The following is a 23,253-nucleotide window of genomic DNA, read 5'->3' on the forward strand; positions in this document are numbered from 1 at the left end:
GGGACAGGTGACCCTGACCCAGCTTACACATGATGCACTCAGTGTTTCTTCTTCACTCACCACTGTGCATGCAATCAATACTTATTATTAACCTTTGACTCTCTACCATGCTGTAGCTCATCACCGTTTCCATAGTGACACTGAAGCTTCCAGAAATCAACAGAGACTTCCACAGACTGTAGATAAAAGATGGAAACAGCAGGAATCCACAGCAATGCTTCTCTGAATGACATCATCAGTCCTTAGAGCGCCACTTCAGCTGGTTTAATGGACACAGCGCCGGCAGAGCGAACACTGCAGCGTGTCTGCTGTGGAAGACCTAAATGGACAGCCAGCCAATCAGAGAACCAGCTTGTGCACAGCAAATTCAAAAGTGTTAAATGTTTTGGTGTTAATAGTCTCCTTGCAAAAGTAGAGTTAATTTTACTCTAAGCAGAGTCACATTCTTTTAATGTAACTCTGAGGTGTAAAATGATAGTAGTTAAAATCGAGTGTTAAAAATGAGTGTTTCTCTGTCAAATCTGGAGGTGTTACAATGGAAACATTAACTCTTGACCTCTTAACTCTGAACTCCTACAGGGGCTATGACACCAACAGAGTAAATTCACAGACTCCGCCCCCAGCACGGCTCCAATCGAAGCTGAAGTGAAGCCGTTTCAGAACATTTTGCTCTACATATTTGAGTTGTTTGCCATGCTTGGTAAGTCATGTTTTCAAAGATTGTTTCAATTATTTCTATTAGCTTTTACTTCTGTGGCTCTTTGGAGTTGAGACAAAGCTGTGTGAAAGGCATTAGCCATGTTGCTCGCTGATAGCATAATATTCTGTTTTAGCTAGCTGAAAGGTATTGTTTGCGGGCAAATACCACAGCCTTGAAAAAAGCTTGCATGTGAATTTTCAGTCAAACTTTTGGTCAAATACACCTAAAACAATGTGTAGAATGTGAAATGTTGGTATAATGGTGCTACTTGAAGCCTGAAAACGATCGCCCATAAAAAAAACAACGAGCAAACAGCAGTAGCAGACGTCCTGACTGGATTCTACGTTAGCATAGATCCCTCCAGAGTTTTGTGCACATGGTTTAGGTAAAAATGAAAAAGGCTGAGGTTTTACATTTAGTTCAGTATTACCTGTTGTCTGTGTCCTTGTCTTTTGGGAAAATACTTTACACAAGTAATGGCTCAAAGAGGATTCCTTTTTTTTTTACTGTGCTGCAATTGTTTACTGGATTATTTGTGCCATTAATTAGTGTCAACTAATTTTTATTCAATCTCCGCACAGGATATGCTTGTGAAGATGGAATATGGGGGAGAGCAGAAGTGCGTTGAAGTTCCACAAAGGGATGAATGAAGGACATGCATATTGTATTGAAGAAATAAGTGATGAGAATGCTGTTATTTGCATTTACCATGTCAGACCTTTTGATAAACACAATTCTAATGAAAGTGAGAACATGTATACTGTTACATCTTTCAGAAAATGTTTTGAAATTGTGGTGCACAGTTCAGAATAAATGTTTTTCAAAAACCATTGCATCTTTTTAGTAAATGTTTATTTCCAAAAGAAATTTCTAGAAGTTCAGAACAGTAAAATTCCCGCTTTTTAGAATGAATTAGAAGATAACTCTTACGTAGTTAAACTAAAATACTCTTTGAGAGTTAATATATAAACTCTTAACACCAAGTGTTAAATTATCAACTCCAGACAGATTTGGTGTTTAACACTAAATCAGAGTTAACGTACCAACTCTCCAAAAACAGTTAAATTAACACTCTCTGGTGTGGACCCATATAGACACTTTAATAGTGTTGAAATCAAATCCGACAGTGTTAATTTGGACATGCTGGATTTGCTGTGTGATGAGGTCTTCATGGACTCTCTCCTGGTTTGTTAGCTGTGCACGTTTACCTGTGTAAGTCTGACACCCACCTGTGCACATCTGGACTCTTCTTCTGTGGTTTTGTCCTCCCAGAAACATTTTTGACTTTGGAACAAAATGAGAGTGAAATCATTTCAGGTGCTGATGAAACCTGATGAACTCAAAGTGTTCAGGCTGACGAGCGAAACACATCATTAAAACTCCCACCTGCCCCCCACACTCAGCTGTTTTTCATCTGCAGTAACCTTCATGTGTCTCATGAAGCCGTGCAAAGCTTCGCCTTCTGACTGTGAAGCTCGTCAGTCACAGACCTTCCTCACAGACCCATTGCGTCCTGATTGGGAGGTTTTTATTGTTTTTGCAGAATCTTTGAGGCCCGAGGACTTCATGAGCCGTCAGCAGATTTACACAGGAAACTAAAAGTTTCATGTCTGTGAAAAACTACCTGTGAGAGGCAGGTTGTAGTGCTGCTGTAGTCTGATCTACGTGACTGCACGAATCCACCAGTTCAGTTTATTGTGTGAAATCAATCAAATCACACTTGTGAACGCTGAGCTCTGAGCTGTCATGACTGATCACATGTGTGTGATACCGTGTGTGTCCTTTTCAGGAAGACAGAAACAAACTATAAGAAGGAGGATGATGTCACCTCCAGCAGGGATGGTGCACACGGCCTCAGAAACATCCACCACATGCGGTGCTGCTGTTACACTAATCTCAGCAGTGCAGGAAGTTACCTGTTAGTGACGCATGTGTTTACAACCACTGGAAACTAAATGTGACCAAAGCAAGAAGACGTGCAGATTCACTGACACACATCTGAGTTTCAGGGGCTCTGACAGGCAGACGTTTGGCTCCCCCGACTGGATGGAAGAGAAATTTGTAAAACTCACCTGTGTTATCTACAGTACAGGTGAGAACGCCACCACACGGTCAGATTTGAGATTTTAAAAGCTTCCAATGAGCCCACAGAACTCCTTCTCAGTTGCCTGTATGTGTCAGCACACGCACACCTGGAGCCTGCAGGTTGGCCCCGCCCACACCTGCCCGCTGTGGGTCCACACAGAGAACAGTTAGATTTTTGTTGCTGTCCTGGAAACAGACGTTTTCCAGTCAGCAGGTAACACAGATTTAATACTACGTCTATTCTGTGAGCTTTACTGGACGCTTGTTTTAAACAGACGATGATAACGTGCTGAGAGTTCATCTGACTGAGACAGTAACACACACACAGCAGAAACATCACAGAGCTTTTATTTGGATGTGAAACAGAGCGCGCGGCTCTCAGGACATCACGCCTTTAGTCTGGATCTCTGAATGACATCGTGAGCTTTAAGAGCACCAGATTTGTGCTCCATTCCTTGTAACAACCAGACGACCATCGTTGGTCAGGGTCAGGCGCATCGTCCTGATGTCGGCGTTAATGGCGGTTCCAGAGCTCCAAACTGGTTTATCGTCCTGGGTGTACAGGACCAGGTTGGAATCCGACTGCAGGAGGAGCCGCGCAGGGTTTTTGCCGTTTGTGGCTGTGGCCCAGATAGGAGACCACTTGTAGACGACAAAGTTGCCATCTTCCTGCAAAGTGGAAGCAAAGAGAGCGGATCAGTTTGAACGTTTATACTGTGAGCTACAAATCATATGGACGACGATACGATTCGTTAAAACAAGGTAGAATAGCTGTGCAGCTTTCAGCAAATCAGGTGTTAAGTGAATATTCAGATGTAATTGTCAGCGTCTGAGACTTCCCACTTCTCTTTATTTCTGTATTCCTAACTTCCTGATCTCTTTGTTTTGGTGAAATCTCATCATTAGGGCTCTTTTATTCATAGATTCGTTTTATTGCCATTTTCTCAGGAAGGGTTTTCATAAACTTCACTAAAAAATCATTATCAAAAGAAAAGTTTTCTAGCCAGGAAAAAGTGGCCAGTAAAACTGATCTCTTTCTATATCTGCACGTTAAAGACCAGCTGTCAACTTTTAATGTTACCAGCTGTGTTTCTGGGCCATGTAATCATAAACTGATGAGGACAAGGTCACATTTTCCCACCTGTAGGATGGCTTTGAAGTCTCCATTTACACTGACGAGGGACTCGCCTTTACGCAGCTCCTGGTTAGTGCTGATGGAGTTCTTACTCATGATTCTAAAGGACAGAAGTTACAGTTATTTTCATTTAAGAGACATTTTACAGATTTCAGTTCAAATCAGAAACTGTGAATTTTAATGCGTGTAAATGAGCCTGCACCATATTTCAGTTTATTTTACCAAAAGATCAAATGCCTGCAGCTACAAACCCCAGGCAAGATTAATTCTTACAGCTGCTGCATTTATGTACAAAGCTGTAACTCACCGGCTATGAACGCAGAAACGTCAGTGGGAGAATCAGATGCTGAACGTGCTGCAGCGACAGAGCAGAGCCTCATTTATACTGTTTGATAGCAGCAAAGGGTGATGGGAGGGGAGATGGGGACATCAAGAAAGTCAGGTTTTTTTATTCCTTCTTCCTTGGAAATTCTTTTAAAAGAAAGTAAAATATGAGGATATGTTACCTAGAATTACCTCTGACAACAGATTTCTTCATGCTGAAACCCACACGTCCACACACTTTTATACAGGACACTGAAAATCTTTCACACACTCTAAATTTACAGTACTGGGCAAAAGTTTTAGGCAGGTGAGAAAGAAAAGCTGTAAACATGCTTTCAATAATGGAAGTGTTCATCGTGTATTTTCATCAGTCAACAAAATACAGTAAATGAACAAAAGAGAAATCTAAATCAAACCAGTACCTGGTGTGACCACCCTTTGCCTTCTTCTAAGTACATTTGCACACAGTTTTTGAAGAAACTCGGCTGGTGAGTTGATCCAAACATCTCAGAGAACTAAGCACAGATCTTCTGTGGATGTAGGCTTCCTCACATCCTTCATGTAATCCCAGACACACACAATGATGTTGAGATCAGGGCTCTGTGGGGGCCAGAGCATCACTTCCAGTACTTCTTGTTCTTCTTTACACTGAAGATAGTTCTTAATGACTTTGGCTGTGTGTTTGGGGTCGTTGTCCTGCTGCAGAATACATTTGGCATCACCTTGGCCTCCAGTAACGCTGTGAGGAACCTTGGAGTCATGTTTGACCAGGACATGTCCTTCAACGCACATATTAAACAAATATGTAAGACTGCTTTCTTCCATTTGCGCAACATCTCTAAAGTTAGAAATATCCTGTCTCAGAGTGACGCTGAAAAACTAGTTCATGCATTTATTACTTCCAGGCTGGACGACTGTAATTCATTATTATCAGGAAGTCCAAAAAACTCCCTGAAAAGCCTTCAGCTGATCCAAAATGCTGCAGCAAGAGTCCTGACAGGGACTAGAAAGAGAGAGCAGATTTCTCCTGTTTTGGCTTCCTGTTAAATCCAGAATTCAAAATCCTGCTCCTCACATACAAGGTCTTAAATAATCAGGCCCCATCTTGTCTTAATGACCTTGTAGTACCATATCACCCTATTAGAGCACTTCGCTCTCGCTCTGCAGGCCTACTTGTTGTTCCTAGAGTATTTAAAGTAGAATGGGAGGCAGAGCCTTCAGTTTTCAGGCCCCTCTTCTGTGGAACCAGCTTCCAGTTTGGATTCGGGAGACAGACACGATCTCTACTTTTAAAACTTCAGAATCTCGCTTCTCAACTTCATATCCCATTAGCCTCAGTCGACCCCCCTTCAACCCTACCCGCTCCAGTACCAAACGCAGCCCATACGCACGCCCATCCTGGGCTATCCCTGGTTCTGTCGGCACAACCCCCATATCTCCTGGTCATCGTGTCAGATCCTGGGCTGGGGTCCCCGCTGTTTACAAAGCTGTTTCAACCCTGAGACCAGAATGGATCCCGCAAAACTACCCCCTTCAGAGCCCATTGATCTGGAGAAGATTCCTCAAGTCTTCCATGATCTCTCCGAGGTTCGGAGATACACTCTAACCTACCCCCGCTCACCCCTATGACCCCCTATATGTACCGAGACGCTGACAGGTTTTCGTAACCAGGGTGTTAATGTGACAGGACCATGACAGGTCCTGAGTGATGTGGACACCCAGGTACTGGAAGCTGTCCACTCTCTCCACTGGCGCGCCACTGATGATTAGGGACTCACCTGTTTTGTAGCAAAGTCCGCGATCAGCTCTGCTGATGTTTAGGAGGAGGTTGTTCTCCTGGCACCAGTTCTTCAGGATCCTCATCTCCTCCAGGTCGGCCTTCTCGGTGGTGTCAGAGACCAGGCACACCACAACGGTGTCGTCAGCAAACTTGACAATGGAGGTGGTGTCTGATGTGGCTACACAGTCATAAGTGTACAGTGAGTACAGCAGGGGGCTTAAAACACAGCCCTGAGGCGCTCCAGTGCTGAGTGAGATGGAGGGGGAGACTTGTTCTCCCACCCTTACCGATTGGGGTCCGTCTGTGAGGAAGTCGAGGATCCACTGACACAGTGATGAGCTGAGTCCTAGATCCTTCATGTGAAAAGCTTTGAGGGAATTATTGTGCTGAATGCTGAACTGTAGTCCATGAACGGATAAGAGAGGAGCGAGCCAAAAACAGGAAACACCTATTTCTTATGAGGGTGGCAAAGGTTAAACATTGAAGAGTATATAAATGATGTTTTACACACATATTGCAATCGTGCTCATATGAGTTGTAACTCAGCCCTAAGAAGGTCAAAAGCTTCGTTCAGCGTGACCGTCTGAACTGATATGCTGCAGGGATGGCGTGGAGTGTAGTGAATGGATGCATAACAGGCTTACATACACAAACATCACATAGATTTATTTTCTAGGGTAAAGGTGGAACACGTCTTGCTTTGTCTTTGCTTAGCAACTAGTGATGCAGAAGGTGTTAAAGATAAGCCATGAATAAGTCAACAGGAAACGTGTTGGGGTGCGACGGCTGAAACAAAATGTTGCAGATAACGGAAACTTGTCTAACTGTCATTAGCTGTAACTTTTGCACGTTATGTATCTGCTTGAAGCAAAAAGGGGCGTAAACCCTGATAGACAAAAATTTTGGAGTGTGCTTTCTAGTGGAGATTTATGCTGATATGGTGATGGTGTATATCTGACCCTGGGTGGGTTTAATACAATTAAAAGTGTTGCTCACACACATAAAGAGCATTGAGATTAAGTAAAGTTAATATAAAGGATAGAGCCCAGAACGGGATATTTTGAACCAACTTTGAATAATTAAGGGAACATTAGATGAACACAGTAGATTATTGAGGCGTAGCAGAGGGAGGCGTTTTGTTTTCTGACTTTACAGGAGAAGATTCCAGAACCAGAGCGAAACCACGGAGAGGTTGGTGAGAATCCAGAAACCAACCATCAGAAAGGGGAACTCACAAGAAGCACAGAGAACCACAGCTCCAGGAAATGTTGCTTAGGAGACTAAAAGCTCGTTGGACACACGTTAAATGTGAGCATAAAAGTAATGAAGAGTAATGAGAAGGACTTTAGGAATAGTTTGCAGGATTTCTGTGTTATTTAAATTGCCCAAGAATAGTGTTAAGACCGGATATATGTTACCCGTAGAGGGGGTGAAAACAGTCTCCATATTCTGGAATATGTCAAATTAAAGATCGTTTTTTGAGCTATGACCACTTTGAGCCGTGTCTTTCTTTGCCGTAAAGAATACAAAGAACTGGATTTAATACCCTGCTGTCTTGCAACATCTGATTAACAATGTCTTTCGTGACATGCTAGGCTGGTGGCCGTTGGCATATTTGGATTACTTTTTGATCTACTCTGGTCCCAAGAAGACCATGTTACTCATCTTAGGGTGGTGCTTAACAGACAGTTCGAACACCAGCTAGTCTGTGAGCTGGAGAAATGTGCCCGCTATCAAAGCTCCACCCCCTTCTTCGGCTTCATTAACTCTTTGTGGCAATGATCGGACCGACAGTGCATATCGGCGTGTTTGGGTTCCTTTATTTTGTTCAACAGCTCTTTTAGGCACAACTCGAGCCAGGAGTCTGCTCGTCTCGCAGCGTCCTCCACTGCACACACACAGTTTCTGCCAACACTATATATAAGGAGAGAGTCACTGGTCTCACCGCACCACCCCTCCACTGCCAGCAGGCCAGAGACCACCCCCTGCCACACTCTTCTATGGTTTACCCATGGATTCGCAGAAGGTTCAAGCTGTTGCTCAGTGGCTGCAACCAACTAGCCTCAAACAGCTGCAGGGGTTTCATTAACTTCTATCGGTGCTTTTGTGACATGTTCTATTTTCTTATTGACATTTCTTCCCAGGAGGCTTTGGGAAAATGGCGCACGTCACCCGAATGACTACTTCTTCCGTCTGAGAGTGATTGTGAGAAATTCTCTGTCTATCTTGGACTTAACTGGATTGTCATTCACTGGCAATGCTACACACCAGTCACCATGAGCTCCAGGCCTGTCTGCTTTTGTGATTTCAGAGTCTGTCACAGCTCCTAAGAATGGTGCTGTAACGGTCGCAAGGTAATGTGAAGGGGACCAGATGGGAGAAAACAACCACACGAGCCTTCAAACGCCTTTCAGAGCTCTGAATATGTTTGTCTTAAACAAATACAGAGGTTTAACACTCTCAACAGCGACACATCTAAAGACGAACAACCCAGCCTCTCAAAAAAACCTCCTTAAATAGATGCCGGTCATACCACCACCAATAAAAGACTTCCCCCCGACACGGCCCAGCTACAAAAAACCTATACGGTGAAATACTTCAGTTATTCTAACACACCTCACACAAATCTGATCACAAACACACTCCAGCTAAATAATATACAAACTAACTAAATCCAATCAAACTGAAAGTTCAGCTGGGAAAGGCTCCAGCACCCCCACAACCCTGACAAGGATAAGTGGAGGAGAAGGGATAGATGGCTGGAAAATTAACTGATCCAGTGTCTGTGACCAGGATGGAAACTGCATTGTTCTTCCTCATCCCGAGGTTGTTGTCACACCTGCACTGCAGGTAAACTGCCTGGCTTAGTATGAAGGATATCTCTGATTAACTGAAAAAGAGACATCAGTGCACAAAACTTCAGATGGCAAGTTTTCAAGGCTGCCAAAAACATCCTCATACTCAGCGTGACTGATTAGTATGATCAGAAACTGCCAAAAGAACAGAGTCGAACTCTGTCCGGTTGTAATACAAGACATTTACTGCCAAGCAGTCCTGATTTGATAAATGAACATCACACCCTCAGTATATTCCTCTATGTCCACACAGTCCCCAGATGTTGTCTGAAAATGCTCCATGGTGTGCACTCCAAGCAGCCCATAGCATTGGAACAGCCTCCTGTGCCCACACTACAACGTCCACGACCACAGGCGGCTCTTTTCTCACTCTGGGCGTGTACACTGTGTTCATCAGCAAAGTGAGATGGTTGGAGCTTCCAGTGTGAGGTAAGGGGGCTGCAGTGTATTCATTGTTGATATTTATGAGTCCCTCTGTTTGCACACATAACACGCTGTTGCATGTTGAGAGCAAACAGACGTAAGCCTTGTTGAAACTCCTTGCAAAGATGTGAAATGCATCTGTGATTTGAGGACAGTGCTGTAGTTCTCTCATCGCCTGCTTTACATCTGGACTCGGCAGAATTTGCACTGCGGTAATGATGCTTTGTCATAGCTCGCGTGGTAGACAGAAAGGCCAGCATTTCACAGTCATCAATTCCACATCAGGAGACCAGGAGATGCCAGCAAATCAAAATATTTCCATAAAAGATGACCAAAAGAAGAATTGACTTTATGTACACTAAGCTTGGATACAGTAAACACATTGATGAACGGAGCAGAAACACAGGCTCTATGTTTGCTGCTTAGCAGACTGACCAGCAGTGCACTCAGCTTTAGGCAGACTTTACTTGATGTATCACTCCTCCACCTTATCCTGGTGGAAGAGTTTGTGTGACCGATTGATCCTTGGCTCTTTGTTATTGATAGAAATTCACCCCTGGTTGAGTTCAAACAGACTTGCATCGACTGGTTCAGTGCTTGTATGTTGGGGTTTACTCCAGTGAATGAAGGGGTCACTTTCCTGGTATTTGACTTGAGCACAGGTTCTGACTGTTGTCTGCACTTTAGATGCTAAACTTGACTTGTGTTCGGTTGTTGGAAGGAGCTTTGCAGTTTTGAAAGTCAAACTGATGTTAGTTTGGAGAACCAATGAAACCCCGGAACAATCTTAAGCATCTGGCTGTCAGCGTGAAACCGTTTGGACAAAGCCATCACCTTGATGCATCATCCAGGTAAGTAAATCCCAAAGAGTTGATTCTGTTCATCTGGATGTTTTCAGTGGGAGAAACATTTTGTCACTCATCCAAGTTCTTCAGTCTCAGCTGACTGCAGGTTTCCAACCTTACAAACAGGACATTTGCACAATGACTGAAACCAGCGCAGTGAAAGAACAACGGGCTGAGAGGTCAGCTCATCATGAATATGCAAATTTCCATGACCTTTGATCAACAACCACTGATCAAAGCTCACAGCATTGTAAGATGGTGACAGATGTACCCTTAGGCCCCCTCCTCGATTCAGAGATGGTCTTTCCTTTTTCACGTAAATGGCCTCCTTGACTCCGCCCTCATTTCTCCCACTGAAAACGTTACGTCCAGATGAACAGAATCAACTTTTTGGGACAAAGCCACCACTTCTGTCTGATTCACAGCTGAAGAATGAGGCTGCTCAGCATTGCCCTGTCACACCTGTCCGGCAGGTAAACGTATCAGTTTGAAGGATATTTGGTGATTTCCTGAAAGAGGGGAAACATCAGGGGAAGCCCTCCAGAAAAATCTAAAACTTCCTCGTTGTCAGTGTGACTGACTATTTAGCTTCTAACACCAATTTCAAACACCTGTGTAGACACCTGTGGGTGTGAGTGCTCGTGTTTATAAGGTTTCTCCATTCGAGTTTTTACAGTAGGTAGGTGCAGGGAGCCACAGCCCTGCCCCCCAGGACATGAAGCATGCATAGAGGAGGCCCCACACATCTAGAGCCCCCCACAGCCTCAGGAGGACCACCACAGGGGCAATCACAGCACCCACTCAGAAAAGAGCAAAGGAGAGCCCAGCAGCCATGGTGCCGAAGCCACTGGAGGCTGTAGCAACGAGGCTACGCAAGAGAAACGAGCACTGGCACAGACCCCCACCCCTGAAGCCCTGCTACATTAGGCTGCCAGAAAAACACCACCCAAGAGCTACCAGACCCCATCCAGGTCAGTGCGACACCACACACCCCAAGCCCATTAACCCCCCCCAATATCAACTACAAAAAGCAAAGGTACGGCAAAACTATGGTGATGGAGACTAATATGGTAAATGGCCTGTATTTATATAGCGCTTTACACATCCACACATCCACACACTGGTGATGGCAGCTACATTGTAGCCACAGCCGCCCTGGGGCGCACTGACAGAGGCGAGGATGCCGGACACTGGCGCCACCGGGCCCTCTGACCGCCACCAGTAGGCAACGGGTGAAGTGTCTCGCCCAAGGACACAACGACCGAGACTGTCCGAGCTGGGGCTCGAACCGGCAACCTTCCGATTACAAGACGAACTCCCAACTCTTGAGCCACGATCGTCCCATATTAATAAATTGATTACAACAAACAATAATTGTCACTGAACTCTTTTTATTTACAGGCATTTTTAACATGTATGAACATAACACGAACAATTTTACATGGATATTTATTTGATGAGAAGAAAGTAAATAACAATAACTATAAAACAAGAGTATTTATAATGCATCAACAACAATCCAGCCTGGGATCCTCCCGGTTAAAAACACGGTCCAGGACTGGACACTCAGGCTAATCCTGCAGGGTCTGGTTCAGGAAAAGGTGGCGAACAACACAAACAGTTTTAGTAGAAAGGTGTGATTCCAATTAGTTGAAGAGATCAAAGCATTATTCAGATTATTAAGCTTAAGTAAAATATACTAATACGCTGTGAAAAGACTTAAATGTTATAGACTTCATCTGTGTAAACAAGCTTTTTTGTGAACTCTAAAATAAGCCTGTTTCTCCAAGAGGAGCGTCAGTAACCATCAGCATTTGTTCAGGAGGGAGACAAGCCGAGGACAAGCTCTTCAACCCCGGACCTGGGCCTGCTCAAGGTCACCAGGGATTGGCAGATGCAAGTGGACTTGGATCAGAGGATCATTTTTACCACAGAGATCATAACAACTACTCTGCGACCAGACCTCGTCTTTGGGTCTAACTCCCAAAAACTTGTGTACGTCATTGGGCTGACAGTACCATCGGTGTGTGGTTCTCCAGCTGCACCACAGCACACAGAAAGGCACTCCAGAGGGTCATCAATATGGCCCAAAAAATCATTGGACATCCTCTTCCTTCCATGAAGGACCTGTACAGCACTAAGTTAAGTTACTGAGTTGAGTTGTGTTGTTTGTGTTGCGTTGTGATGTGTCGTATTTGTCGTGTTGTACATAGTGCCGACGTGGGACAGTTTTCCAGTTTGTGAGATGTGGGAAGCCAGATCGGGCGACCCCCTTCCGGCTCTCGTCTCTGCTCTCTCCTATCTGTCCCTTTTGTCTTACTTCTCTCTATCACCATTTCTTTCCCTTTGAAGAAGTGAGGCTCCAAAAATGTTAAAGAGGTAAGCATTACTTTTCAGTTGCAGTGAATTGATAGAAGAAGATAAATAGTAGAAAACTAAACAGAAGAAAGTCGACGAGAACCAATTTAACATAAACCAGTGACACACTCTGGGACCTGATCAACCCTGGCAGGGCCTCCTTGGATGAGGGTGTCTGGTGATAATGGCCGAAACACCCGATGAATCCAAGGTCCACTACTGACGATGTGTCCCAAATTTGAGTATGATAATCTAGATCAGATCTCTAGTTCCTAAACCTAACCAAGGAAGGAAAAAATGGCAGATTAGTGTGGTGGATCATAAATTTGATTAGTTTTGAAGTTGTACATCTCTGTTCCTTATATTTCATGTCATGCCCTTATTAATGTTTTATTTGTTGCTTTGACTGTTTTCGAATAGAATATGCAGTGGGAATATAGAGGGAGATAAGCAGTGAAAGTTTTGCCTGGGTTGATTGTGCGTCGATCCATTGTTAATGCCTCAGGGCTCCAGTAGGTGGGTTCGCGCGCTTCCTCCTTCACTCAATACAGACGAGTGAGAGTGAGAGCTGCGTGTCTGTGCCGTTCTTTCACCTCTCCTCACTATTTCCCCTGTTTAAGGTAACTGTCATGCACAAATCTGTATAAATGTGTGTTACTGTTGATTATTACATTGTTATCATTGGTTATTGTAGTGAAAGATGTGAATTGCGGACTATTTTGCTGAGAAGTTCCAGTTAATCTCTGTTGCTGCGTATGCTAGTTTTCGCTATTACTCCGCCATATTGTGTGAAGATTTTTCTGTTACTATCTGTATAAGTTAACTACTGAAAGACATGCAGTACTTAAAGTATTATTTCATTGCTGTGGAAAGTTAGTGACTGTGTCAGCTAACATGTGCGAGTTAAAAATATGTTTTTGTCTAATGCTACAGTTCATGTTATCTAAAGTATTCTCATCAGCTAATGCAGCGAACAATAGTCACTTAGTTTGGATACAGTTGTCCTGAGACTGAGTGCATCCATAAGAATATTGTTTTGGTTGTATTGCTTCTGAAACTCAATACAGACGAGTGAGAGTGAGAGCTGCGTGTCTGTGCCTTCCTTTCACCTCTCCTCACTATTTCCCCTGTTTAAGGGCACAACATTAGCTTGTGATAAAAGACCGAAGCACCCTGTGAAGTTTAGGCAACGATGTGTCCTGCTGGTAAAGTTTCTTGGCTGCCATCCCTCAAGATTTTCTCCATTTGAAGCGATGAATTATCAGGGACTGTAACATCTAGTCCTTTTTACTGAATCAGAATTAAGCTGTTTAATATGAAGCCTAAAAGTATTTGTCCCACATGTAAAAACAACACCTACCTTTCATCTCTAACCATCATTATTTTTTTCTGTGGTTTTCTTGTGTTGAACTCTGAAAAACGACATTTACTCTCTGCACGTGACTCCAACCAGCTTTAACCGATCAATAAATAAATCGATCACAGGCTGATCACAGCCGGCTGCTGCTGAGCGTCACGGCCATCAGGATGAAGGCTTCTGCTGATTTCTCCCTGTCCTCTGTCCCAGCAGAGAAATGACGCCCTCTGCTGGGATGAAGAAGAAACTGCAGCAGTGACTGCGCTCATGCAGCACATCAGGCTGCTTTTCAGATGAAAACGTTCCCTTTTGATAAAGCATGCAGGTGGGACAGGTGACCCTGACCCAGCTTACACATGATGCACTCAGTGTTTCTTCTTCACTCACCACTGTGCATGCAATCAATACTTATTATTAACCTTTGACTCTCTACCATGCTGTAGCTCATCACCGTTTCCATAGTGACACTGAAGCTTCCAGAAATCAACAGAGACTTCCACAGACTGTAGATAAAAGATGGAAACAGCAGGAATCCACAGCAATGCTTCTCTGAATGACATCATCAGTCCTTAGAGCGCCACTTCAGCTGGTTTAATGGACACAGCGCCGGCAGAGCGAACACTGCAGCGTGTCTGCTGTGGAAGACCTAAATGGACAGCCAGCCAATCAGAGAACCAGCTTGTGCACAGCAAATTCAAAAGTGTTAAATGTTTTGGTGTTAATAGTCTCCTTGCAAAAGTAGAGTTAATTTTACTCTAAGCAGAGTCACATTCTTTTAATGTAACTCTGAGGTGTAAAATGATAGTAGTTAAAATCGAGTGTTAAAAATGAGTGTTTCTCTGTCAAATCTGGAGGTGTTACAATGGAAACATTAACTCTTGACCTCTTAACTCTGAACTCCTACAGGGGCTATGACACCAACAGAGTAAATTCACAGACTCCGCCCCCAGCACGGCTCCAATCGAAGCTGAAGTGAAGCCGTTTCAGAACATTTTGCTCTACATATTTGAGTTGTTTGCCATGCTTGGTAAGTCATGTTTTCAAAGATTGTTTCAATTATTTCTATTAGCTTTTACTTCTGTGGCTCTTTGGAGTTGAGACAAAGCTGTGTGAAAGGCATTAGCCATGTTGCTCGCTGATAGCATAATATTCTGTTTTAGCTAGCTGAAAGGTATTGTTTGCGGGCAAATACCACAGCCTTGAAAAAAGCTTGCATGTGAATTTTCAGTCAAACTTTTGGTCAAATACACCTAAAACAATGTGTAGAATGTGAAATGTTGGTATAATGGTGCTACTTGAAGCCTGAAAACGATCGCCCATAAAAAAAACAACGAGCAAACAGCAGTAGCAGACGTCCTGACTGGATTCTACGTTAGCATAGATCCCTCCAGAGTTTTGTGCACATGGTTTAGGTAAAAATGAAAAAGGCTGAGGTTTTACATTTAGTTCAGTATTACCTGTTGTCTGTGTCCTTGTCTTTTGGGAAAATACTTTACACAAGTAATGGCTCAAAGAGGATTCCTTTTTTTTTTACTGTGCTGCAATTGTTTACTGGATTATTTGTGCCATTAATTAGTGTCAACTAATTTTTATTCAATCTCCGCACAGGATATGCTTGTGAAGATGGAATATGGGGGAGAGCAGAAGTGCGTTGAAGTTCCACAAAGGGATGAATGAAGGACATGCATATTGTATTGAAGAAATAAGTGATGAGAATGCTGTTATTTGCATTTACCATGTCAGACCTTTTGATAAACACAATTCTAATGAAAGTGAGAACATGTATACTGTTACATCTTTCAGAAAATGTTTTGAAATTGTGGTGCACAGTTCAGAATAAATGTTTTTCAAAAACCATTGCATCTTTTTAGTAAATGTTTATTTCCAAAAGAAATTTCTAGAAGTTCAGAACAGTAAAATTCCCGCTTTTTAGAATGAATTAGAAGATAACTCTTACGTAGTTAAACTAAAATACTCTTTGAGAGTTAATATATAAACTCTTAACACCAAGTGTTAAATTATCAACTCCAGACAGATTTGGTGTTTAACACTAAATCAGAGTTAACGTACCAACTCTCCAAAAAGAGTTAAATTAACACTCTCTGGTGTGGACCCATATAGACACTTTAATAGTGTTGAAATCAAATCCGACAGTGTTAATTTGGACATGCTGGATTTGCTGTGTGATGAGGTCTTCATGGACTCTCTCCTGGTTTGTTAGCTGTGCACGTTTACCTGTGTAAGTCTGACACCCACCTGTGCACATCTGGACTCTTCTTCTGTGGTTTTGTCCTCCCAGAAACATTTTTGACTTTGGAACAAAATGAGAGTGAAATCATTTCAGGTGCTGATGAAACCTGATGAACTCAAAGTGTTCAGGCTGACGAGCGAAACACATCATTAAAACTCCCACCTGCCCCCCACACTCAGCTGTTTTTCATCTGCAGTAACCTTCATGTGTCTCATGAAGCCGTGCAAAGCTTCGCCTTCTGACTGTGAAGCTCGTCAGTCACAGACCTTCCTCACAGACCCATTGCGTCCTGATTGGGAGGTTTTTATTGTTTTTGCAGAATCTTTGAGGCCCGAGGACTTCATGAGCCGTCAGCAGATTTACACAGGAAACTAAAAGTTTCATGTCTGTGAAAAACTACCTGTGAGAGGCAGGTTGTAGTGCTGCTGTAGTCTGATCTACGTGACTGCACGAATCCACCAGTTCAGTTTATTGTGTGAAATCAATCAAATCACACTTGTGAACGCTGAGCTCTGAGCTGTCATGACTGATCACATGTGTGTGATACCGTGTGTGTCCTTTTCAGGAAGACAGAAACAAACTATAAGAAGGAGGATGATGTCACCTCCAGCAGGGATGGTGCACACGGCCTCAGAAACATCCACCACATGCGGTGCTGCTGTTACACTAATCTCAGCAGTGCAGGAAGTTACCTGTTAGTGACGCATGTGTTTACAACCACTGGAAACTAAATGTGACCAAAGCAAGAAGACGTGCAGATTCACTGACACACATCTGAGTTTCAGGGGCTCTGACAGGCAGACGTTTGGCTCCCCCGACTGGATGGAAGAGAAATTTGTAAAACTCACCTGTGTTATCTACAGTACAGGTGAGAACGCCACCACACGGTCAGATTTGAGATTTTAAAAGCTTCCAATGAGCCCACAGAACTCCTTCTCAGTTGCCTGTATGTGTCAGCACACGCACACCTGGAGCCTGCAGGTTGGCCCCGCCCACACCTGCCCGCTGTGGGTCCACACAGAGAACAGTTAGATTTTTGTTGCTGTCCTGGAAACAGACGTTTTCCAGTCAGCAGGTAACACAGATTTAATACTACGTCTATTCTGTGAGCTTTACTGGACGCTTGTTTTAAACAGACGATGATAACGTGCTGAGAGTTCATCTGACTGAGACAGTAACACACACACAGCAGAAACATCACAGAGCTTTTATTTGGATGTGAAACAGAGCGCGCGGCTCTCAGGACATCACGCCTTTAGTCTGGATCTCTGAATGACATCGTGAGCTTTAAGAGCACCAGATTTGTGCTCCATTCCTTGTAACAACCAGACGACCATCGTTGGTCAGGGTCAGGCGCATCGTCCTGATGTCGGCGTTAATGGCGGTTCCAGAGCTCCAAACTGGTTTATCGTCCTGGGTGTACAGGACCAGGTTGGAATCCGACTGCAGGAGGAGCCGCGCAGGGTTTTTGCCGTTTGTGGCTGTGGCCCAGATAGGAGACCACTTGTAGACGACAAAGTTGCCATCTTCCTGCAAAGTGGAAGCAAAGAGAGCGGATCAGTTTGAACGTTTATACTGTGAGCTACAAATCATATGGACGACGATACGATTCGTTAAAACAAGGTAGAATAGCTGTGCAGCTTTCAGCAAATCAGGTGTTAAGTGAATATTCAGATGTAATTGTCAGCGTCTGAGACTTCCCACTTCTCTTTATTTCTGTATTCCTAACTTCCTGATCTCTTTGTTTTGGTGAAATCTCATCATTAGGGCTCTTTTATTCATAGATTCGTTTTATTGCCATTTTCTCAGGAAGGGTTTTCATAAACTTCACTAAAAAATCATTATCAAAAGAAAAGTTTTCTAGCCAGGAAAAAGTGGCCAGTAAAACTGATCTCTTTCTATATCTGCACGTTAAAGACCAGCTGTCAACTTTTAATGTTACCAGCTGTGTTTCTGGGCCATGTAATCATAAACTGATGAGGACAAGGTCACATTTTCCCACCTGTAGGATGGCTTTGAAGTCTCCATTTACACTGACGAGGGACTCGCCTTTACGCAGCTCCTGGTTAGTGCTGATGGAGTTCTTACTCATGATTCTAAAGGACAGAAGTTACAGTTATTTTCATTTAAGAGACATTTTACAGATTTCAGTTCAAATCAGAAACTGTGAATTTTAATGCGTGTAAATGAGCCTGCACCATATTTCAGTTTATTTTACCAAAAGATCAAATGCCTGCAGCTACAAACCCCAGGCAAGATTAATTCTTACAGCTGCTGCATTTATGTACAAAGCTGTAACTCACCGGCTATGAACGCAGAAACGTCAGTGGGAGAATCAGATGCTGAACGTGCTGCAGCGACAGAGCAGAGCCTCATTTATACTGTTTGATAGCAGCAAAGGGTGATGGGAGGGGAGATGGGGACATCAAGAAAGTCAGGTTTTTTTATTCCTTCTTCCTTGGAAATTCTTTTAAAAGAAAGTAAAATATGAGGATATGTTACCTAGAATTACCTCTGACAACAGATTTCTTCATGCTGAAACCCACACGTCCACACACTTTTATACAGGACACTGAAAATCTTTCACACACTCTAAATTTACAGTACTGGGCAAAAGTTTTAGGCAGGTGAGAAAGAAAAGCTGTAAACATGCTTTCAATAATGGAAGTGTTCATCGTGTATTTTCATCAGTCAACAAAATACAGTAAATGAACAAAAGAGAAATCTAAATCAAACCAGTACCTGGTGTGACCACCCTTTGCCTTCTTCTAAGTACATTTGCACACAGTTTTTGAAGAAACTCGGCTGGTGAGTTGATCCAAACATCTCAGAGAACTAAGCACAGATCTTCTGTGGATGTAGGCTTCCTCACATCCTTCATGTAATCCCAGACACACACAATGATGTTGAGATCAGGGCTCTGTGGGGGCCAGAGCATCACTTCCAGTACTTCTTGTTCTTCTTTACACTGAAGATAGTTCTTAATGACTTTGGCTGTGTGTTTGGGGTCGTTGTCCTGCTGCAGAATACATTTGGCATCACCTTGGCCTCCAGTAACGCTGTGAGGAACCTTGGAGTCATGTTTGACCAGGACATGTCCTTCAACGCACATATTAAACAAATATGTAAGACTGCTTTCTTCCATTTGCGCAACATCTCTAAAGTTAGAAATATCCTGTCTCAGAGTGACGCTGAAAAACTAGTTCATGCATTTATTACTTCCAGGCTGGACGACTGTAATTCATTATTATCAGGAAGTCCAAAAAACTCCCTGAAAAGCCTTCAGCTGATCCAAAATGCTGCAGCAAGAGTCCTGACAGGGACTAGAAAGAGAGAGCAGATTTCTCCTGTTTTGGCTTCCTGTTAAATCCAGAATTCAAAATCCTGCTCCTCACATACAAGGTCTTAAATAATCAGGCCCCATCTTGTCTTAATGACCTTGTAGTACCATATCACCCTATTAGAGCACTTCGCTCTCGCTCTGCAGGCCTACTTGTTGTTCCTAGAGTATTTAAAGTAGAATGGGAGGCAGAGCCTTCAGTTTTCAGGCCCCTCTTCTGTGGAACCAGCTTCCAGTTTGGATTCGGGAGACAGACACGATCTCTACTTTTAAAACTTCAGAATCTCGCTTCTCAACTTCATATCCCATTAGCCTCAGTCGACCCCCCTTCAACCCTACCCGCTCCAGTACCAAACGCAGCCCATACGCACGCCCATCCTGGGCTATCCCTGGTTCTGTCGGCACAACCCCCATATCTCCTGGTCATCGTGTCAGATCCTGGGCTGGGGTCCCCGCTGTTTACAAAGCTGTTTCAACCCTGAGACCAGAATGGATCCCGCAAAACTACCCCCTTCAGAGCCCATTGATCTGGAGAAGATTCCTCAAGTCTTCCATGATCTCTCCGAGGTTCGGAGATACACTCTAACCTACCCCCGCTCACCCCTATGACCCCCTATATGTACCGAGACGCTGACAGGTTTTCGTAACCAGGGTGTTAATGTGACAGGACCATGACAGGTCCTGAGTGATGTGGACACCCAGGTACTGGAAGCTGTCCACTCTCTCCACTGGCGCGCCACTGATGATTAGGGACTCACCTGTTTTGTAGCAAAGTCCGCGATCAGCTCTGCTGATGTTTAGGAGGAGGTTGTTCTCCTGGCACCAGTTCTTCAGGATCCTCATCTCCTCCAGGTCGGCCTTCTCGGTGGTGTCAGAGACCAGGCACACCACAACGGTGTCGTCAGCAAACTTGACAATGGAGGTGGTGTCTGATGTGGCTACACAGTCATAAGTGTACAGTGAGTACAGCAGGGGGCTTAAAACACAGCCCTGAGGCGCTCCAGTGCTGAGTGAGATGGAGGGGGAGACTTGTTCTCCCACCCTTACCGATTGGGGTCCGTCTGTGAGGAAGTCGAGGATCCACTGACACAGTGATGAGCTGAGTCCTAGATCCTTCATGTGAAAAGCTTTGAGGGAATTATTGTGCTGAATGCTGAACTGTAGTCCATGAACGGATAAGAGAGGAGCGAGCCAAAAACAGGAAACACCTATTTCTTATGAGGGTGGCAAAGGTTAAACATTGAAGAGTATATAAATGATGTTTTACACACATATTGCAATCGTGCTCATATGAGTTGTAACTCAGCCCTAAGAAGGTCAAAAGCTTCGTTCAGCGTGACCGTCTGAACTGATATGCTGCAGGGATGGCGTGGAGTGTAGTGAATGGATGCATAACAGGCTTACATACACAAACATCACATAGATTTATTTTCTAGGGTAAAGGTGGAACACGTCTTGCTTTGTCTTTGCTTAGCAACTAGTGATGCAGAAGGTGTTAAAGATAAGCCATGAATAAGTCAACAGGAAACGTGTTGGGGTGCGACGGCTGAAACAAAATGTTGCAGATAACGGAAACTTGTCTAACTGTCATTAGCTGTAACTTTTGCACGTTATGTATCTGCTTGAAGCAAAAAGGGGCGTAAACCCTGATAGACAAAAATTTTGGAGTGTGCTTTCTAGTGGAGATTTATGCTGATATGGTGATGGTGTATATCTGACCCTGGGTGGGTTTAATACAATTAAAAGTGTTGCTCACACACATAAAGAGCATTGAGATTAAGTAAAGTTAATATAAAGGATAGAGCCCAGAACGGGATATTTTGAACCAACTTTGAATAATTAAGGGAACATTAGATGAACACAGTAGATTATTGAGGCGTAGCAGAGGGAGGCGTTTTGTTTTCTGACTTTACAGGAGAAGATTCCAGAACCAGAGCGAAACCACGGAGAGGTTGGTGAGAATCCAGAAACCAACCATCAGAAAGGGGAACTCACAAGAAGCACAGAGAACCACAGCTCCAGGAAATGTTGCTTAGGAGACTAAAAGCTCGTTGGACACACGTTAAATGTGAGCATAAAAGTAATGAAGAGTAATGAGAAGGACTTTAGGAATAGTTTGCAGGATTTCTGTGTTATTTAAATTGCCCAAGAATAGTGTTAAGACCGGATATATGTTACCCGTAGAGGGGGTGAAAACAGTCTCCATATTCTGGAATATGTCAAATTAAAGATCGTTTTTTGAGCTATGACCACTTTGAGCCGTGTCTTTCTTTGCCGTAAAGAATACAAAGAACTGGATTTAATACCCTGCTGTCTTGCAACATCTGATTAACAATGTCTTTCGTGACATGCTAGGCTGGTGGCCGTTGGCATATTTGGATTACTTTTTGATCTACTCTGGTCCCAAGAAGACCATGTTACTCATCTTAGGGTGGTGCTTAACAGACAGTTCGAACACCAGCTAGTCTGTGAGCTGGAGAAATGTGCCCGCTATCAAAGCTCCACCCCCTTCTTCGGCTTCATTAACTCTTTGTGGCAATGATCGGACCGACAGTGCATATCGGCGTGTTTGGGTTCCTTTATTTTGTTCAACAGCTCTTTTAGGCACAACTCGAGCCAGGAGTCTGCTCGTCTCGCAGCGTCCTCCACTGCACACACACAGTTTCTGCCAACACTATATATAAGGAGAGAGTCACTGGTCTCACCGCACCACCCCTCCACTGCCAGCAGGCCAGAGACCACCCCCTGCCACACTCTTCTATGGTTTACCCATGGATTCGCAGAAGGTTCAAGCTGTTGCTCAGTGGCTGCAACCAACTAGCCTCAAACAGCTGCAGGGGTTTCATTAACTTCTATCGGTGCTTTTGTGACATGTTCTATTTTCTTATTGACATTTCTTCCCAGGAGGCTTTGGGAAAATGGCGCACGTCACCCGAATGACTACTTCTTCCGTCTGAGAGTGATTGTGAGAAATTCTCTGTCTATCTTGGACTTAACTGGATTGTCATTCACTGGCAATGCTACACACCAGTCACCATGAGCTCCAGGCCTGTCTGCTTTTGTGATTTCAGAGTCTGTCACAGCTCCTAAGAATGGTGCTGTAACGGTCGCAAGGTAATGTGAAGGGGACCAGATGGGAGAAAACAACCACACGAGCCTTCAAACGCCTTTCAGAGCTCTGAATATGTTTGTCTTAAACAAATACAGAGGTTTAACACTCTCAACAGCGACACATCTAAAGACGAACAACCCAGCCTCTCAAAAAAACCTCCTTAAATAGATGCCGGTCATACCACCACCAATAAAAGACTTCCCCCCGACACGGCCCAGCTACAAAAAACCTATACGGTGAAATACTTCAGTTATTCTAACACACCTCACACAAATCTGATCACAAACACACTCCAGCTAAATAATATACAAACTAACTAAATCCAATCAAACTGAAAGTTCAGCTGGGAAAGGCTCCAGCACCCCCACAACCCTGACAAGGATAAGTGGAGGAGAAGGGATAGATGGCTGGAAAATTAACTGATCCAGTGTCTGTGACCAGGATGGAAACTGCATTGTTCTTCCTCATCCCGAGGTTGTTGTCACACCTGCACTGCAGGTAAACTGCCTGGCTTAGTATGAAGGATATCTCTGATTAACTGAAAAAGAGACATCAGTGCACAAAACTTCAGATGGCAAGTTTTCAAGGCTGCCAAAAACATCCTCATACTCAGCGTGACTGATTAGTATGATCAGAAACTGCCAAAAGAACAGAGTCGAACTCTGTCCGGTTGTAATACAAGACATTT

At 43.7% G+C, this 23,253-nt stretch overlaps 2 protein-coding genes and 2 long non-coding RNA genes across 6 annotated transcripts; 2 read left to right on the top strand and 2 right to left on the bottom strand.

Moving 5' to 3' along the window:
• Window positions 1-358: 358 nt before the first annotated feature.
• Window positions 359-1,530, top strand: LOC309720635. Its single transcript, XR_014280547.1, has 2 exons — window positions 359-700; window positions 1,282-1,530. It is a non-coding gene; the product is annotated as an uncharacterized lncRNA (long non-coding RNA).
• Window positions 1,531-3,115: 1,585 nt separating this feature from the next.
• LOC309720313 (B-type lectin plumieribetin-like) lies at window positions 3,116-7,499 on the bottom strand. Of its 2 annotated transcripts, XM_082557130.1 has the most exons (4): window positions 4,667-7,499; window positions 4,228-4,391; window positions 3,927-4,020; window positions 3,116-3,454 (listed from the first exon to the last, which is right to left on the bottom strand). In XM_082557130.1, the coding sequence occupies exons 3-4, from the start codon at window positions 4,014-4,016 to the stop codon at window positions 3,212-3,214; spliced, it is 333 nt and encodes a 110-aa protein (XP_082413256.1). In that variant the 5' UTR covers window positions 4,017-4,020; window positions 4,228-4,391; window positions 4,667-7,499; the 3' UTR covers window positions 3,116-3,211. The 2 variants fall into 2 exon arrangements, with proteins under 2 accessions (XP_082413256.1, XP_082413257.1); XM_082557131.1 differs by lacking the exon at window positions 4,667-7,499 and having other exon boundaries at window positions 4,228-4,428.
• Window positions 7,500-14,547: 7,048 nt separating this feature from the next.
• On the top strand, window positions 14,548-15,719 carry LOC309720314. Its single transcript, XR_014280467.1, has 2 exons — window positions 14,548-14,889; window positions 15,471-15,719. It is a non-coding gene; the product is annotated as an uncharacterized lncRNA (long non-coding RNA).
• Window positions 15,720-17,304: 1,585 nt separating this feature from the next.
• On the bottom strand, window positions 17,305-21,688 carry LOC309719838 (B-type lectin plumieribetin-like). 2 transcript variants are annotated; one of them, XM_082556220.1, is made up of 4 exons: window positions 18,856-21,688; window positions 18,417-18,580; window positions 18,116-18,209; window positions 17,305-17,643 (listed from the first exon to the last, which is right to left on the bottom strand). In XM_082556220.1, exons 3-4 carry the CDS (start codon window positions 18,203-18,205, stop codon window positions 17,401-17,403), a joined length of 333 nt encoding a protein of 110 aa, XP_082412346.1. In that variant the 5' UTR covers window positions 18,206-18,209; window positions 18,417-18,580; window positions 18,856-21,688; the 3' UTR covers window positions 17,305-17,400. The 2 variants fall into 2 exon arrangements, with proteins under 2 accessions (XP_082412346.1, XP_082412347.1); XM_082556221.1 differs by lacking the exon at window positions 18,856-21,688 and having other exon boundaries at window positions 18,417-18,617.
• Between the last annotated feature and the right edge of the window lie 1,565 nt (window positions 21,689-23,253).

The sequence above is a fragment of the Aulonocara stuartgranti genome (assembly GCF_965226115.1).
Source record: "Aulonocara stuartgranti genome assembly, chromosome: 13".
NCBI lineage: Eukaryota > Metazoa > Chordata > Actinopteri > Cichliformes > Cichlidae > Aulonocara > Aulonocara stuartgranti.

Bases quoted from the DNA above. Each gene is read 5' to 3' on its own strand.
- LOC309720313 (XM_082557130.1), bottom strand. From the start codon at position 4,016: ATGAGTAAGAACTCCATCAGCACTAACCAGGAGCTGCGTAAAGGCGAG. The intron at 3,455-3,926 runs GTGGGAAAATGT...TCCACTTTGCAG, and splicing joins ACTTCAAAGCCATCCTACAG to GAAGATGGCAACTTTGTCGT.
- LOC309719838 (XM_082556220.1), bottom strand. From the start codon at position 18,205: ATGAGTAAGAACTCCATCAGCACTAACCAGGAGCTGCGTAAAGGCGAG. The intron at 17,644-18,115 runs GTGGGAAAATGT...TCCACTTTGCAG, and splicing joins ACTTCAAAGCCATCCTACAG to GAAGATGGCAACTTTGTCGT.